The sequence below is a fragment of the Daldinia decipiens genome (genome assembly GCF_022478715.1).
Source record: "Daldinia decipiens strain CBS 113046 unplaced genomic scaffold F4813scaffold_59, whole genome shotgun sequence".
NCBI classification, from domain to species: domain Eukaryota; kingdom Fungi; phylum Ascomycota; class Sordariomycetes; order Xylariales; family Hypoxylaceae; genus Daldinia; species Daldinia decipiens.
In genome coordinates, this window is record NW_026054602.1 from 53,911 (window position 1) to 69,899 (window position 15,989).

Consider the following 15,989-nt stretch of genomic DNA (forward strand, 5'->3'; position numbering starts at 1 on the left):
CCGTCAATTTTATGAGCCGTACGCTATTAATAACAATGGTAGATATTGATTAGATATTCATTATAGTGCTGAATCGTAATACAGTATCGCCATACTAACCCGAAAGTAGTGTTAATGATTTGAAGCTTAATATCACGATGTAATAGTTATTGAGATAATAGATAATAATACCATTCTATTAGAATTAAGCAATAACGATACTACAGTACTTCAAAGAGTGTAGACACAAGCTATAAAGAGTTTATTTTAGTATGATGCGCCTGACATTCTTAATCGTGAAGGTATCGCATGCTAGGCCCGGGGTGGATTCTAATGAATTAATGCTTCTGTTTGAACAATCGTGAAAATTTTTTCCTCAATTGATATGCCCGTTCCTTTAGTGATATCATATAACGCCGGTAAAATGCCAACTGTCTCCGAGGTGCTGATAATCCCTCAATAACCCCCTGATCATCTCTTCGTAAAGCTTTAGCCAGAAGGCCATCAAATGCAAATCAAGACCTCGAAGCAGAGGCCGACGAGGCGCTCCCAGGGGCCTCTAAGTTTTAAAATGAAAATAAAGGATACTAGCACTGATATCCATTAGGGAATCCGGTGCCTGTTGCAGATTCGTCGCGCCAAAGCTCGAATTGACGTCTAGGTATGTGTGTGCTGTTCCAAACCGAACAGCGGGCGAGCCAAGACGTAAAAGTGCAACGGAGAAATAACATGTCTCGTAAAGGAGTCTCTGAGGAGACTAAACGAGTGATTTTGGTCCCAGGGCCGTAGGACCCCGTATTGAAAGTCGTATTTTTCTTTCCTTTTAACCCAACCCACGCTCTCTTCCCGTTATATCAACGCGGAGACGGCTTCATCCGCTTAATGGGTATGTGTCGCGTGTGTTGTCACCAAAGGCATAGGTACTTGAGGTTTGTTTTGAGGATGGCAGTACCAACAGCTGCCTGTCGTGTACTCGGTTCCACAGTTGCCACACGTATGCATCTGCATATTGTCGATATATATGCTGTTTTCCTCTGGGTAGGATGTATGTATGCTATGATGGCCGGCGGATTAGGTGCACCTATTGTTGCCAAGTCAGATAAGACCTTTTTTTTTTTTTTTTTTTTCTTTCCCTTCCTAGGCGATGGGACGGAGGCGTGGGTCGGCTCAACTTACGACTCTACTGGGATGCTACGTTCGGTGTTTCTCTAGATTTCCTATTGGGATGGGAATATGAATACGTGAAGGAGTGTTTAGATATTAAAAGTTGAAGCTGTAGCTGTGGCTGAGGCGACGAAGAGAAGATTGTACATTTGATGCGTTTGATGGAAGAATAAATTCAAAGTGACGGCTCTCCCCTCCGTTTCTGGGGAAGCTAGACTAGAAATTGTATGCTGGGGGGTTGCTCAGCAAGGTCCAAGGTCCAAGGTCCCTTGAGGGATGGATCGTCTGTGTGGATTAACAACTTTAATATCCATCTCAATTTGGCTCTAATGCACGATCCATCAATAACTTCACGATGGCTGGCGGACTAGACCCACAACACCACCTGCCTACTACAGTACTACTATGTATTGTACAATACTATGTAAGGGTCTTTGCCAATAGCGCGACGGGTAACGCCAGGCAGGCCAAGTACATAGAGAAGCTAGGCAAATATACATACCTACATACATGCATGCCTATGTATATACGTTCATACATACACTGCATATGTGCAGGCAGCTTAGGCAGGGAATAGGTGGAATGGGTTGCCGCCTAAGCGAATAGCAAGAGAGGTAACTCTACAGGTTTAGGTCGAATTTATTTAGGAAGCATGTCCCGTCCAATATGCTACAGGCGTGCCAAAGACAGAAGCTGACCACGTTTACCACGTGGTGCTCGCCTAGAATGCCCGTCTTATTCGGCATCGTCGGCTCCTACCGAGTCTGACCACTGCCCTGCGAGGGTTAGATGTTAAAGACGCAGCCAAGACCGTGGGATACCTTTTCGGCCGATATCGTATCACATCCCCATTCGCAGGAATGGAATTCGATGGAAAAAGAGAGAACCGTGGTAGCAAAAGACACATCAGAAATAATAAAGTCGATCACCGAAAGACGGTTGGCAGGGTGCGGGAATATTGGGCTGTATGCTGTATGTATGTATGCTTATTGTGAGGTAGGTATTTCGACGAACAGGCAAAGCGCGGGCTTGCTCGCTTGCGATAGTAGATTTGTGCAATAGGCTTGCAATAAGCTTGTAATAAAAGCTTTTCTGGGGATAAACGGACCGGATGCGGTGTTTGCGTCTCCTGGTCGTGTCCACCTCGCCCGTGAGAGAAACCCTCCAAGACGATCTCTCGGAGAAGCCAAGTGTGATGGGCCACCATGGGAACAAGTGATGGGCAGAGGACAATGCACACATTAATCAAAGAAATTGGGACGGGTTCCTAATCGAGCCACATTCCCCATTTATACTTATAATACTGATAGGTGCTCATAAGAATTTATAGGCTTGGCACATCGTGGGCTCCGATTTTTCACTCCCAAGATTCTGTCGGTGTGTACGGAATACTGCAAAATATAGAAGAAAAAAGAAAAAAATGTGCTGCAAATATCTACTAATATCTGCAACAGTCTCCATTATCTGTCCGTGCCTACCCAGTACCTAATCTGCCCAGCATCTGCCAGCGCGCATAGTCTTGCATGGTGAGGCTCTCGTATTTGAACGACAATCGCGTCAATCTTGTCAATCTTGTCAATCGCGGGAAAACGCCATGGCTAGGCTTGAAGCCTTATTAATACCCTCTGTACCCTCATATTCCCCTGCTGATCTTGCTCGTCTCGGCCCCAACAGCGTGTCCCCCCCTCACAATCACTTGAACATATCTAGGCAACCGTCTCACCCAATTACAGCGCTGCCGCCATCCAACGGTGCATCTAGTTCATATCCGTCTAAAATCCGAGCTGCTCTACATTCTCCGAAGCTGACGGTCCTACATGGTGTCCTTCTCGTATGACCGCCTTGGATCGATTCTGGACAAGAAATGAAAATAAGCCATTGACGATGCTTCGTGGCGTATGTACTATGGTAATAAAATTTCGCCGGCGTGAAAATCTTTAATTGGGGAAAGGCGTCCGCTGTGGGACCTCTTCACCTCCCGAGCGAGTGGCGCCGAATCAAGCTATTTAGTCCAAGCCTGCCTAACAGCGGATATGAGATCCGTAGCGCAGACCTAAACTAGACAGAATCCCTAGGCGAGCTTCTTTTTAGTCTAATTTAACGGGTTAATATAGCTTCAAAAGCGTTTGCCAAGGTGGCTAAGGTGGCCAAGTTGATGATCGAGGTCCCTGACCCGGCAGTTTGGTTGAAGCCAAAGGCAATCCCTCAAAGCCGCGACGAGGATAAAACCCGCCGACATGACTCCCGAGAGAACAGTGCTCTGCTTCCCAGTTCGAGTGGTAGCGATGCAAGTGATAGACCAAGCTAATCTTGTATGATGTAGCTCCACTGTGCCGAAGATCTCGAGACGCGTACGATTTTAAAATGATGGTATAAGTCCGCTCGTAATCGGACGGGGTATAGTCTTGTAGCTGACATCCCGAAAATATGATCTACAAAGCATACATAAGACTATCCGACATCCCGAGCCATATTTATGAAAGAAGTACACAGTAGTCGAGCAAACCTATCTGATTACTTTCTAATTGAATTGTTGCCGCCGTAAGAATCTTATATTACATCTTGTCAAGAATAATTTCCACGCACCAGTCAAGACTGCTTACTTAATCTACGAATACGCTTGGTACACAGTAAGCATCGAAACAGCATTAGAATAATATAGTTATGATGTAATGTAGTAGTCTTTTAATTGAGATATTTACGATACAGAATTGTCGTCGCCATCGGTAATTCCCTATGCTCAAAATATCGACTTTCATACAGGAGGGTATAGTTGAGGATGCTGAAGAAATAATATTAGAGACGGGGGGTTGCACCCCGAGTTCAACCTTGCATCTGAGCATATCAGCGATGGAAAGGTTGAATGTTACCGCGACATAACTTCGCGCTTGGAACCGAAGATCCAGCCGAGTTCGGGAAGTTTACCTGATTCGTAAGGTTGCTTACTTACCTTAGGTTACCTATAGCACCTACGTATGCATCCTCTCGGCTTCCACTGCGTGTAGATTTGGGGGCTATTGATCACGACATAACCCTACAGTGTTACGGGGTTTATATCATTACCTTTCGCTTTCCCGGAAAATTACTCAATTATAATATGACATGTCAAAGTGACCAGGTTAGTTACGTGGAAAGGCGCTTATTTAATTATTGCAGTTGCAAAGCCGAAGTAACGAACTCCTTATTCAGAGTTGCAGCAAGATATCCCGATCCAAAAGAAAAGTACGCTCGTATACTATTATAGGAAAGACAAAACCTACTCTAGGTAGTCCTAAAATCAGAAGTGTTCGCTAAAATTGAAAGGAGTACATAATTCCAGAAAAGAAGAAGAATTGAGAAACGATAAGATGTACGATAAAAACATCCAAGTCAACGATTGCAGCCTACCTTTTCGTAGAGGATTCAAATCCTAAACTTTTTCTATCTTAAAAGGGACGCAACATTCACATCAACTAATGCGAACACGATTATAGCACGGAAACCCGACGATCGCACCCACATAGGCAGGTAGCTTACAGCCCTTAGCGTATGTGGAAAGTTGCCGGGCTGTATTTATCTCTCAAAAAGAAATAGCGGAGTTAAGTCTTGTTATAGTTAAGAGAATTATTTTTTGAAAACCGCTGCCACGCCAGCCTTAGTATTTAAACTAAGGCTATATAGAAATTATATATGCTTAAACCCGAATCCAAATCCTTCGGCATTTAAAAGGCTTGATTATATTCGAAAAGATAATCCTCCATGTCGACGAAGGTATGCAGCTCGGATCGAATTATTAATATGAAATTAGACAAGTGTCTTAGGCATGGCTTTATCATCCGATTAGTTTGGTTATTGGTATATATATCCAACCGAACAGTCGAGCATCAAGGCTGTTCATAGCGAAGGTTACAGGTCTACCTTCTTACCATATATTTAAATAGAACCGTAATCAATGAGGCTCTAAGAGCCACTCATACTAAAGCACATATACTTCTAATTAGTATCAGAACTTAGAAATTTAGCAACTTCTGTACCTACGCCCAAGCAAGTCACTAATATAGGTAGTGAGAAGGTGAAGTTTGCGCAGCTTGTTTGCTAGGTAGTTTAAATCTCGCTGCTCTACATCAAACAAATCAAAGACACGTAAGACCTTTGATAATATCCAGAGCGCTAATAGAAATAACACCGACAATCTGCTTCAAACTACTGCTCGGTAAAGGCTAAGGAGGTTAACCTAAGCGTCTAAGACGGCCCTGGACTAGTCGCGCGCGTACGTGTGCGTATCCTAGCGCCGGAATCCGGCTCCACTCGGGGCACACGGCGTTTAGGGCTACTCCACTTAGACAGGTAAGTGTTTGCGCTCTAAATTGAGGGCATACACTTGTCAGACCGTCTGGACCTAAGCACTAAAACCCGATCCACGTTTCCCACGAACATACACACCAACAGCAAAAATATCTGACCCCGACCCGATTTGAACGGATAACCTTTCGATCTGGAGTCGAACGCGCTACCGTTGCGCCACGAGGCCGTCTTGAATTTGCTGTAATCCCTTGGCTGGACTGTTGTGATGGTTACTATGTAATATTTATATACTAAGCCCCAAAACGATATAAACCAAAGCTATACTTGTCATACAAAAGCGACTCTGTTTTGCTATAGCTTGTTTTCATATAATTGCAGTTGCTGAGGCCAGTCGTGGAGCTATTCTAGGTCGTCACTTCAAGTATAAGACGGTCACTTGTGAAAACCTGGTATATGTAAGGATTCTAAATGAGACATCTAGAATACAAGATACTTTCGGTATACATGACTACGAGCTTCTGTAGTTAGGGTTAAGGTTTCTCTCAGGACAACCTCATTCTTTCGACGCTTTTACTTAACCTCGTGATCCTATGGCTTAGCAATTCTATCATGGAACTTTTCCATAACGGCGAGATTGAGAGGGTTTCATAAAGAAACATATGCGAAGGAGTTATTACGGAGTATTAAACTCTGGAATATTAATTATATAAGAGTCTTACACTGAGTCCCACTTTTATACGCTTGAGTGGTACTTACGTTGTGTGTTTCTAACACAATAGGCAGTATTGATAACTAATAAGACTGCGAAACTGAAATAATTCCCATTGTAAGGCGCTGGCAAACAAACTTAATGGGCTAATATTGAGCTTATATCAAGTTACCGGTGAAACATTAGTAACTTCAATACCACGGGGGGGGGATATTTCTGATAAGTACCTAGCCAAATAAAGATGGCTCGTTTGTTATACCATCACTAACTAGATCGAAAGCTCCATTACACTATTTGGACAATACTCTTTGATAGGTAACGGGATAGCTAGTAAATGTATGATATAGCTTTAGAAAATATTGTAAACAGTAGGTGTCTTATTCTACGACGCGTCGGGAAATGTTAAAAAATCATAGACTTTAATATATGATTACTCATAATCCAGTTGTCTCCTTGAGATGAAGTGCATTATTACCCGAAGGGCGCGAGATGGGTATCAGCTTGGGCCAGCGCCAACATGTGAAGTTGTGACGAAGCGGCCGTGTTAGTAACTCTTAACTAGCCAGGGAACATATTATCCGCTGTTTTTCCTGTGAAAGCTCCTACAGTTCCAACTCTGATCCGATGCGACACGGAGGCGCCCTATTTTCTTATCCAAATCCGAAAATTCCAAAGGGCAACGTTACTGCCCTCCTAGGCTATCTAAGTTCGGGAACTAATTTGTTGCATTGTGCGGGCCTTGAAAGCCCGCCTGTTAGCCATTTCGCGAAACTAGGAGTGACGATCACCCTACTTTATAGACCATCACGAGAGGGATTACGCTGATCTTGCTCAGCTTGATCTGCGTCGGCACATGGCAAGCCTTAAGAAATGCCAGATCTGCGTTCCTGGGTCTGCTTTCAGCCGGCTTGGCACTCGTGTACAGCTGAGGTAGAAGATGAGAGAGCATCGGGGATTTTTGGGGAAGTTTTGGAGAATAGTGCTATGGTACAGACAGAAGAGTCAATCAGCCTGCTAGGAACCATATTGTAGACCGAGTAAGGTGGATGAGGGAGCCGCTTCAGCCGTTCGGCAGTGAGTGGTCGACCATAGCCATGCAGATACTCGAGCATGTGTAGCATATGAAGTTTAGCCATCAAGATCACCCGTGTAACCAAGGTAATATAATCGAGAAACGCGCCGGTTCTTGGCGCTCTGTAACCTCGCTGCAGCTTGTCGAGAGCTATCTACAGGGGTGCGATTGGCAAAAGTATAAAAATGCTATTGACACCATTGATGACACCATTTTCAGCTCATACGACGCCATCAGTATTTTGACAGCTCGAGCGTCTAGAACATCGAGATATCGACAGTGAGATCGCAGTCGTGTGGAGTCGTGTGAACTCCTAATTGGTCATTGAAGCCGTCATAATGGGTCAAGGTCCTTCGCTACCGGGCCCGCCTGGAACGAAGTTTCGCGTCATTGGTGCTGGAATGTAAGTCCAAGCGAGTTGCATAATCTCTTACTCTAGGACCATGAAATGGGCCGAGTGATTATAGCGCAGTGTACATGTACCGTCGTGATCCTTAAGAAACAGCGTTGACTCCATATAGGTCACGTACCGGCACAAAGACTTTCAACGAAGCTCTCACCATTCTTCTCGATGGCCCCGTCCACGACTCCGGGATCCAGTCCCTTGGGGGCCCAATTTGTCAAATAAAAGCTTGGCTCGATATAATGGAGCTCGCTCCGAAGGCGCAGACGTTCTCTGAGCAGAAGAAGCTTGATTGGCTCATCTCGGAGGTGCTCGACGGCTACGTTGCAACCATGGACTGCCCCGCTGCGACTCTCACTCCTGAAATCATGCACGTCTATCCCGACGCCATAGTAATAGCAACGACTAGAGAGGAAAAGTCCTGGTGGAAGAGTATGAACTATCTGAATAGTCTAATGGGGACGTGGTATCTCCCTATGGTGGTCTTATGGCTGCATAAGACTCAGGTTTACGGACTTTGGCGTGAACGCTTCCATCAAATTATGAAATGGCGCTACGACCAAGATAAGATCGAGGAGGACACGCTTCGCAGGCACGAGGAGCATCTAAGGCAGGTCGTACCTCCAGAGAAGCTGTTCTTTTACGAAGTCAGCCAAGGGTGGGAGCCGCTATGCAAAATCCTGAACGTTCCTGTGCCTGATCGTCCATTCCCGCATAACAATAGCAAAGGCGATGCGGCGCAAACGTTCCGGGATCACATAGCAGCGGGATGTTTATCTTGGGGTTTTATGCTTATGCTTATCAGCATGGCCGTTTGGCTCGTCAGAGGGTGGCTTCTTCAAACATTTTCTTGATCTACACAGGCCGGAAACAGGTTAGAAGCGACTCTGCATGCCGAATCGCCAACATCTAATGTCCGCATACTATTAAATTTTCTATATATATATATATCTAATCAGGCTGCCTTCGTATGATAAATCAAGTAGCTGTTGATCGTAAATATTATACCTAGAAGTCCAATAAACTACCTTATGTAGTTATTATCTTTGCGAGAATGGGTTCTCCTAACATCGCTGCTTATTCTACGCAAACCACGTAGGGTTGCATAACCTGGTATTGAGGGCTCGTGCTAAAAGATACGGTATACGGCCTGTATGTTGTACATTGACTTAATCCATCAACTATATAAGTCAGGAGGGAGGTCTTTCTTATATATATATTCTACGCTAATACACCATGTGCTGTGTCTGAAAGTAGTCCCTTAATCACTCATTTAACAGCTTGCCCCATAGCTTCACGTTAGGTTAAAATCAACACCGAGGGGGTATGCAAAGATATCATAAAATATCAAACGTCCTAATTTCCTAGAGCTGATTTCATGACCTTCCAAGTAAGATTCTCAGTAATATCTGTAGGTGCGTATCCAATCGAAGACACTTCCGTCACGATATTGACCGTAGTGTAGTAACGACGAGTTTGATAAAAGCTTAAACAATTAAGTCAAAGCACCCTTACAAGGGCTACCCTAATAGGGGCCACCTTAAATTTTTAGACTTTCAAAATAAATACCTTAACTTTAATTTAACGTTATTTAATTAAATTAAATTTAATTAATTTATAATCTATTATATTTTAATAATAATATAATCTTCTACTATTAATTTAATTAACAAAGCCTTATTTTCCAAATTAATATTAAAATTACTAATTATAATTATACCACTTAATTCTTAGGTTTTTAACTACTCCTTTTTTTTTATAATAACCTTAATATTTATAAACGTCAAATTTAGATTAAATAATACTTTACGCCATTTTTACAATTTCGTATTTACTAATACCTTTTCTAAATATTCGGCGCAAGTTTTTATTATAACTAATTTCATAATAACCTTATCAAAAACCTTATTAATTTTATTAAATAAAAACCTTACTATAAATTTAACAAACATTATATTAACTTTAAATAATTCTTTAATTAAAATATTAATATTTTATAAATTTAAAAGTGTTATTAAAAAAATTAAAACTATATTTTCGATAAAATTAAACTTTTTTAGATTAGAAATAAAGTTTAAGAGAATTGGAATAATACCGGAAGCTTTTTAGAATATAAACCAATAATTTAATAACTTATTTCAATTCCTAAAATAAATCCCTATAACTTTTTAACCAACCAATATATTATATTTAATTAAACGTTTTTTTTATACTATTTAATAAACCATAATAAATTCTCTTTTACCAAAATTAAAAATATAATATAATTAATATATTTTAATAAATTTATAATAATAATTTTATTTTATTAATAAGAATATATCTATATTAATAACCTATAAAACGTACGATAAATATACTAAAATAAAAATAACATAAATTTTATTTATAAAATATTCCCAAAAGAATTTTATTATAATATAATTATCGTAGTTGTTAAAAATTAATAATTACCATTATTAACAATTTAATAACTTCGTTTCTTTTAAAAAAACCTTATAAAACTATTTAAATATAATATTATTATTAATTTAACTATTAAAAAACGTAATAAATTTTTAACCCTTAAATTTAACGTTTTTATTATTAAAAAATTATTATTATTATACGTATTTATTTATATATATAATAAAAGAATTTAAAAATTAACTATTATTATTAATATACTTAATAATTAACGTTTAAATTTTATTACCACAATTTTTAACCATAATACACTTTTTATAAACCTTACTAATAACTATTCCATTATTTCCAACCCTTTTCATAATCCTTATTTCGTTAACGCTATATATATACTTAACCGAAATATTTTTAATCCTAAAAACCTTAAATCAATTAAAAAAAATATTAATATTATTAATTATAACCCTATTAATTCGTTTATAATTAATTAAATAAGCCTTAACCAATTTAATATTAAAATAATAAAATAAAAATTATATATATTAATATTTATCGAAAATATTAAATCAATAATTATAAACTAATAATCTTTTTACAATATTTTTAAATCGATATAAAAAAAACATATAACTAATATAACTTAATATAACAACTTAATTAACTAATTTCTTTTTTTAATATTTTAATAATTTTTAACATTCCTCTAAATAATTATTTTATATTCTATAGCTTAATATTTAATTTATAAAATAATATTATAATATAAAATATTTTTTAAACGCTTATTATAAAAATATACCGTTAAAAATATTATTTATTACCATAACATAACACAATTAGGTTAAAAAAGTAAATATTTTAAAATTATAAAAAAATAAAGATTTAAATAATAAATTTTATTTTTTAATTAATTAAAAACTAATAAAATTATATAATAATTTATATATAAACCTTATCGTAAATACATTGCATTTTTGAAGTAGCCCCTATTAAGATAGCCCCCGTAAGGGTGCTTTGACTTATATATTAGTTAAATAATGATTTGTTTCGTACTTATTGGTTAAGGCTCCAAATTTACCTGCTGAGTAACTTCCTCTACTGTCTTAAGATTGCCTACCTTGACCATAAACTTGAAAATATCCAAGTCGGAGCCCACCTGGATCATTGCATTTTAGGGATCCTACGGGGTTCCAATGTTGTTGGCGATTCTATAAACACAGAAATTATATCTTTGGATTATCTTACAATATGCCTATATCTGTGTATGGTATCATTGGTATCTTCAATAGAATCTACCAACTTTCGCAAAGCCGCAATAAGGCGTCGACAAGTAGCCGTTCAGCTGTATCCATTTTCAATCCTAATAATATCATCGACGAACTGGTAATGCCACATCATCTCGATCGAAGTACTCACAACGCTGCAATACAACCAATATCATGACCAATTACTCAAGGCCATACCGAGCTGAAAGATACTTGCGTCTCTATTTGAAATGAGAACTATAAAAATACCTACTCGAATATTTGAGACATTCTAGAGAAACCCATACCTGATCCTTCTACATTTTCGATATATCTAAAATGGTATCCAGGTTGATCACCTCTGCCGCATCAGCTGCTAGATCTGTGAAACATATATCTATTATAGTCAATTGGTCGAGTTTCCAGTGCAGGAGCCGAGTAAGCGGCTGCGGGGTCACGAATCCCGGTGGCAAGGCTTGCAAGCTGGTATAGAATCTTTTGGATGAGTGTGTTACTACATAAACTGGAATAAAGGATGCGTCACCATACGAAGCTCATGTACTGGTCCCAACCAATATGATGATGATGAGAAGATTGTAAATAAGTCCTTATCAGTGAACATGTTTCTATAGTCCTCTATCCCCCAAAGCCGCTCGTAGCTTGTCAGAAAAACTAGAGACATGGTCCCGCCCAAGCATAGTATAGTGTGCTCCCTGAACCTTATGGAATCAGGGTTCTGTCGGACAAAGGCCTCCCCATCGGCTAAGGTGCTTAAGCACCCACTCCTTCCGCGATGTTGCAGTTATCTTAAGGGGTTCGGCGTGGAAAATGTCGGCAGGCTCGTAGTCGACTGCCATATTCTGTAAACCATATGCGGCGGAAGATCAAAGCTGCCTAGGAACTGTACCACCCCATTTCCGGAATCATTTAATGCTTTGACCATCTCGAAGGCCAGCATAGTACCGTATCTATAACCCGCTAGGGCATACGGACCTTATGGTTGCCACCGGCGAGCTGCTGTTACGTAGGCATGAATTGTCTCAGTAATAGATGCGAATGTATTTTAGCCGGGCTCAAATCCGCCAGCCCGTAGCGCATATACTGGGCGATCGTCTTTTCTCGGGGGTTAGGCCAACCTGACAAAAACTAGTATTTCGCCAACGCCTAGATGAATGAGCCAAAGGGGCGCTTTGGTGCCTGTGGAGTTTAAGAAAACAACTGGATCGTAGCCATACCCTGCCACTAATGATGAATCTACGAGACTAGCTTGTCCAACATTGGGGTCCAGCATGGAAGTTGTAGTATGAGGCAGATGGTGCACTGAGTCTGGCTCTACCAATGCAGCCACAAGCGATCGCACGGTAGGATTCTTCATAAGCGTGTAACACCCAACCGGACTTCGACGCGTACTTTCAAGCGAATAATGTCCATCGAAGCAAATCCCAGCTCGAAAATGGATGCATCAACTCCAATGGTATCGGGATCATTGATCTCTTTGGTCTTCGCAATGTCTTCTTTTCTTAGGGGGGCTTCTATTTCACTTATTCCTTCGCCTACTAAAATCTCTTGTACGTAGCTCCTGAATTCCAAGACTGAGTGACGCAAATTTTATCAACTACGACTATGTCTTCAACCTTGGATGGCCATTTTTCTGGTATTTATACCATTGCAATTCTCTCTGAAGAAGCTCCAGGAGTTCGAGATGAGAAACAGGCGATCCGGGTCACGCGGGTATCCTTAACTGCTACTTCAAGCGACGCTTGAAAGTCAACCGTAGCTATTTCCACGCCATGCTATTAATAACATCCTTATTCATGGCGGCCCATCAGCATTAAATTTCCGTCGATATCAATCCTTCTCAAGTCACCTGTACGAAAGCAGCCGTCTTCGGTAAATCCTTGGGATGTTGCAAGCAGATCTCGACAGTAGGCATCAAAGACAACAGCTCCACATACTTCGAGATCGCTTGCTTCGCCTGGAGAAGCCACTTCACGCATTTCAATACCACTCACACCATGACCTAAAAACGCTACGACTAAGTCTTTAGAAACTTCATAATCCGGGCAATCAAGATTGAAAATAGCTCCTGCACACGTTTTAGTTGTGCCGAAGCCGCTATGGGAGGCGCCATGTCGTGCGAGTAGGGATGGGACTGCAACACACGTTTGAACATCATTAGCTTCGCATCTAGATGCGGGAAGGGTTAGGCTAGACAAATCCCAGGTTGAGGACGAGATCAGGTAAAATAATATCTTTTAGGATCATAGCTTGCTAGCTACCTAAAGACATAATAGCTTAACTAGCATCAAAGGGTATCTTCCATTCTCATATTCACCATCATTTCCTTTAGACGCTTTTGTTGTCCGACCGGTTGGAATGCTCCTCAACTTCAACCTTGGACATATGTCGCTTTGTACCTTCGGTAACTTCCAGTCTTTCTTCTTCGGGAACTCCAAAAAGTTGATCCATATGCTCGAGCGAAACACCCTTGGTTTCGGGGATGAAAAACCAGACGAAGAAAAACATGCATACGCAGAAACTACCGAAGATTAGGTAGGTGCCGTATCCGTGCTCTCCGACGGTAGCCAGCATATTAGGCACAGCGCGAGCCACTACAAAGTTAAACAGCCATTGTGTGGCAGCTCCTAATGCGACATTCATGGGTCGCAGGCGAGCGGCCGGGATCTCCGAGACCAGAATCCAGCAGGCGGGACCCCATCCGAACTGGAAAAAGGCGGCAAAAACAAATATACATACTAGCGCGAAGTAGCCGGCGCTCGGCACAGGCTGTCCATCGACGGGCGGGGAGATGCGTACATATAGACCAATATAGAACATACAGAAAGCCTGCCCGACGGAGGAGACCAGCAGCGAGCGGCGGCGGCCAAGAGAGTCGGCCATGAACAACAAGAACAGGGCGCACGCTACAACTTTAACGATGCCGTAAACACCAGTACTGAGCAGCGAGTTCGAGGTACCCGTGATGCCAAGATTCTTGAAAATCTGCGGCGCATATGTGTTGATGGCGTTAGTACCCGTCATCTGTTGGCAGATCATGAGCACGATGCTCAGGATAGCTCGCTTGCGGTTTGTGGGGATCGTCCACATCTCCCTCTGTAACGCCCAGAAACCAGCATCACCAATCAGACGTCGCTCGTACTCAAGTTGATCGGCGATCTCCTGGAATTCATCTTGTAGGTAGGGATGGTCAGGCGCGAGATGTCGGATCCGTGTGAGCACCGCCTTCGCCTCTTCCCAACGATCCTTGCGAGCAAGATAACGCGGCGACTCATTGCAGATAGCCATAAGGGAGAAGAGTAGTAGAGGGGGTAATCCTTGAATCGAGAGTGGAACAATGTACTGCGCAGGACCACTTAAGTGTATACTGACTGCATAGTTACCCCAGAACGCTATCATACCACCAGTGACGATAAACATTTGATATAATCCGGTAAGCAGACCACGGATAGCTCGAGGCGCATTTTCGGTAACATATATCGGGTTAACGACACTAGAGCAACCAACACCAAGACCTATTTAGTAGGTTGAATATTAGCGCACGAGGGGATAGTAGTTATAGATTCAGACCGGACTTACCAGAGATGAATCTACCAATATACATAGGCTCAAGATGACCAGAAGCAGCAGCCTGCATAGCTACGCCAACAAGTGTGAAGAGAGCACCGCCCATCAAACAAGGCCTACGACCATAGATATCCGTTAGGGGATAAGCAACGAGAGCGCCCACGAAGCATCCAGCTTGCAATACCGAAACAATATTTCCTTGAAGATTGGCCGTCGCCACGTCGCTTTTACTCCCTAGACCATATGCGCTATCACAGAAGGGGTTGTTAGAAGTTATCCCAAGTCTAGGTTGAGACTACTTAAATGTAGTTTCTTATGGGGAGACACACGCGATGAACGAGTCAAGATTAATAACGCCTCCGATCACACCGCTATCCCAACCGAAAGACATGGCGCCGAAGCAAGCCTAATAAAAAAAACAGATGTCAGTTATATACGAGATGATTTTATTATAAAAATGAGTAATTGCTTACAGAACAGGCTAGAAGATAGACCCTCCATCCATAGATCTCCTTAGGATCATTTTTCATCGCATCATTTTTGACGATATACCTTAATAAGGACGACATGATTGTCGATAGATGGGATAAATTCCAGACTGCTATTCCCTATTTCGACGTCTCTTATTTACCCGCGGTGCTCTCTTTTATCGTGAACAGGCACGCCGCTATCATCCGGGAATCTTTAGCGATACGCGAGAAGAAAGACAGACGAGCAGTGCTGGACGAGATGGGCGGCGAGACCCTACTTTAAGAGATGCATTCTGCGGGTAAGCTGCCGATAGAGGTTTCTCTCGCCTTGCTGCAGTACTACGTTATTGGGTACCAGGGTCAGGATAACGCACAGCTTGGCGGAATGGAAGATCTGGGCCTGGAGCCCGATGGGTGGAAAATGGGAAATGGGCAAGTTTTGTATTCTTCCACCAAACAGATTAACCGGACAGCCTGGATGAAAGGTGCTGGGGCTCGCTGTATTGTACCGAGGAAATCCTAGCAAGTACACCGATAGCCCACCCTTGTGTAGGCTTGTGGTCCTCTCTTTACCCCATGGGCCGCCAGGAACACCAAGACTAAAGGATCTGGGGGACTGGAGTAGCCAGGGTTGGGGAATTATTCCGTAGATTCGGGGCCAGATCCTTACTAG

At 41.7% G+C, this 15,989-nt stretch overlaps 2 protein-coding genes and 1 non-coding gene across 3 annotated transcripts; 1 reads left to right on the plus strand and 2 right to left on the minus strand.

The window, feature by feature from the left end:
* Nucleotides 1-5,581: 5,581 nt before the first annotated feature.
* On the minus strand, nucleotides 5,582-5,653 carry F4813DRAFT_t144. Its single transcript has one exon. It is a non-coding gene; the product is annotated as a tRNA-Trp (tRNA).
* Nucleotides 5,654-7,151: 1,498 nt separating this feature from the next.
* Nucleotides 7,152-8,572, plus strand: F4813DRAFT_376800 (uncharacterized protein). Its single transcript, XM_049245164.1, has 2 exons — nucleotides 7,152-7,611; nucleotides 7,730-8,572. Exons 1-2 carry the CDS (start codon nucleotides 7,547-7,549, stop codon nucleotides 8,463-8,465), a joined length of 801 nt encoding a protein of 266 aa, XP_049094749.1. The 5' UTR covers nucleotides 7,152-7,546; the 3' UTR covers nucleotides 8,466-8,572.
* Nucleotides 8,573-13,607: 5,035 nt separating this feature from the next.
* Nucleotides 13,608-15,415, minus strand: F4813DRAFT_394333 (general substrate transporter; the record flags this gene model as incomplete). The annotated part of the gene is made up of 4 exons (XM_049247547.1): nucleotides 13,608-14,794; nucleotides 14,859-15,094; nucleotides 15,176-15,252; nucleotides 15,320-15,415. 4 exons carry the CDS (start codon nucleotides 15,413-15,415, stop codon nucleotides 13,608-13,610), a joined length of 1,596 nt encoding a protein of 531 aa, XP_049094750.1.
* Between the last annotated feature and the right edge of the window lie 574 nt (nucleotides 15,416-15,989).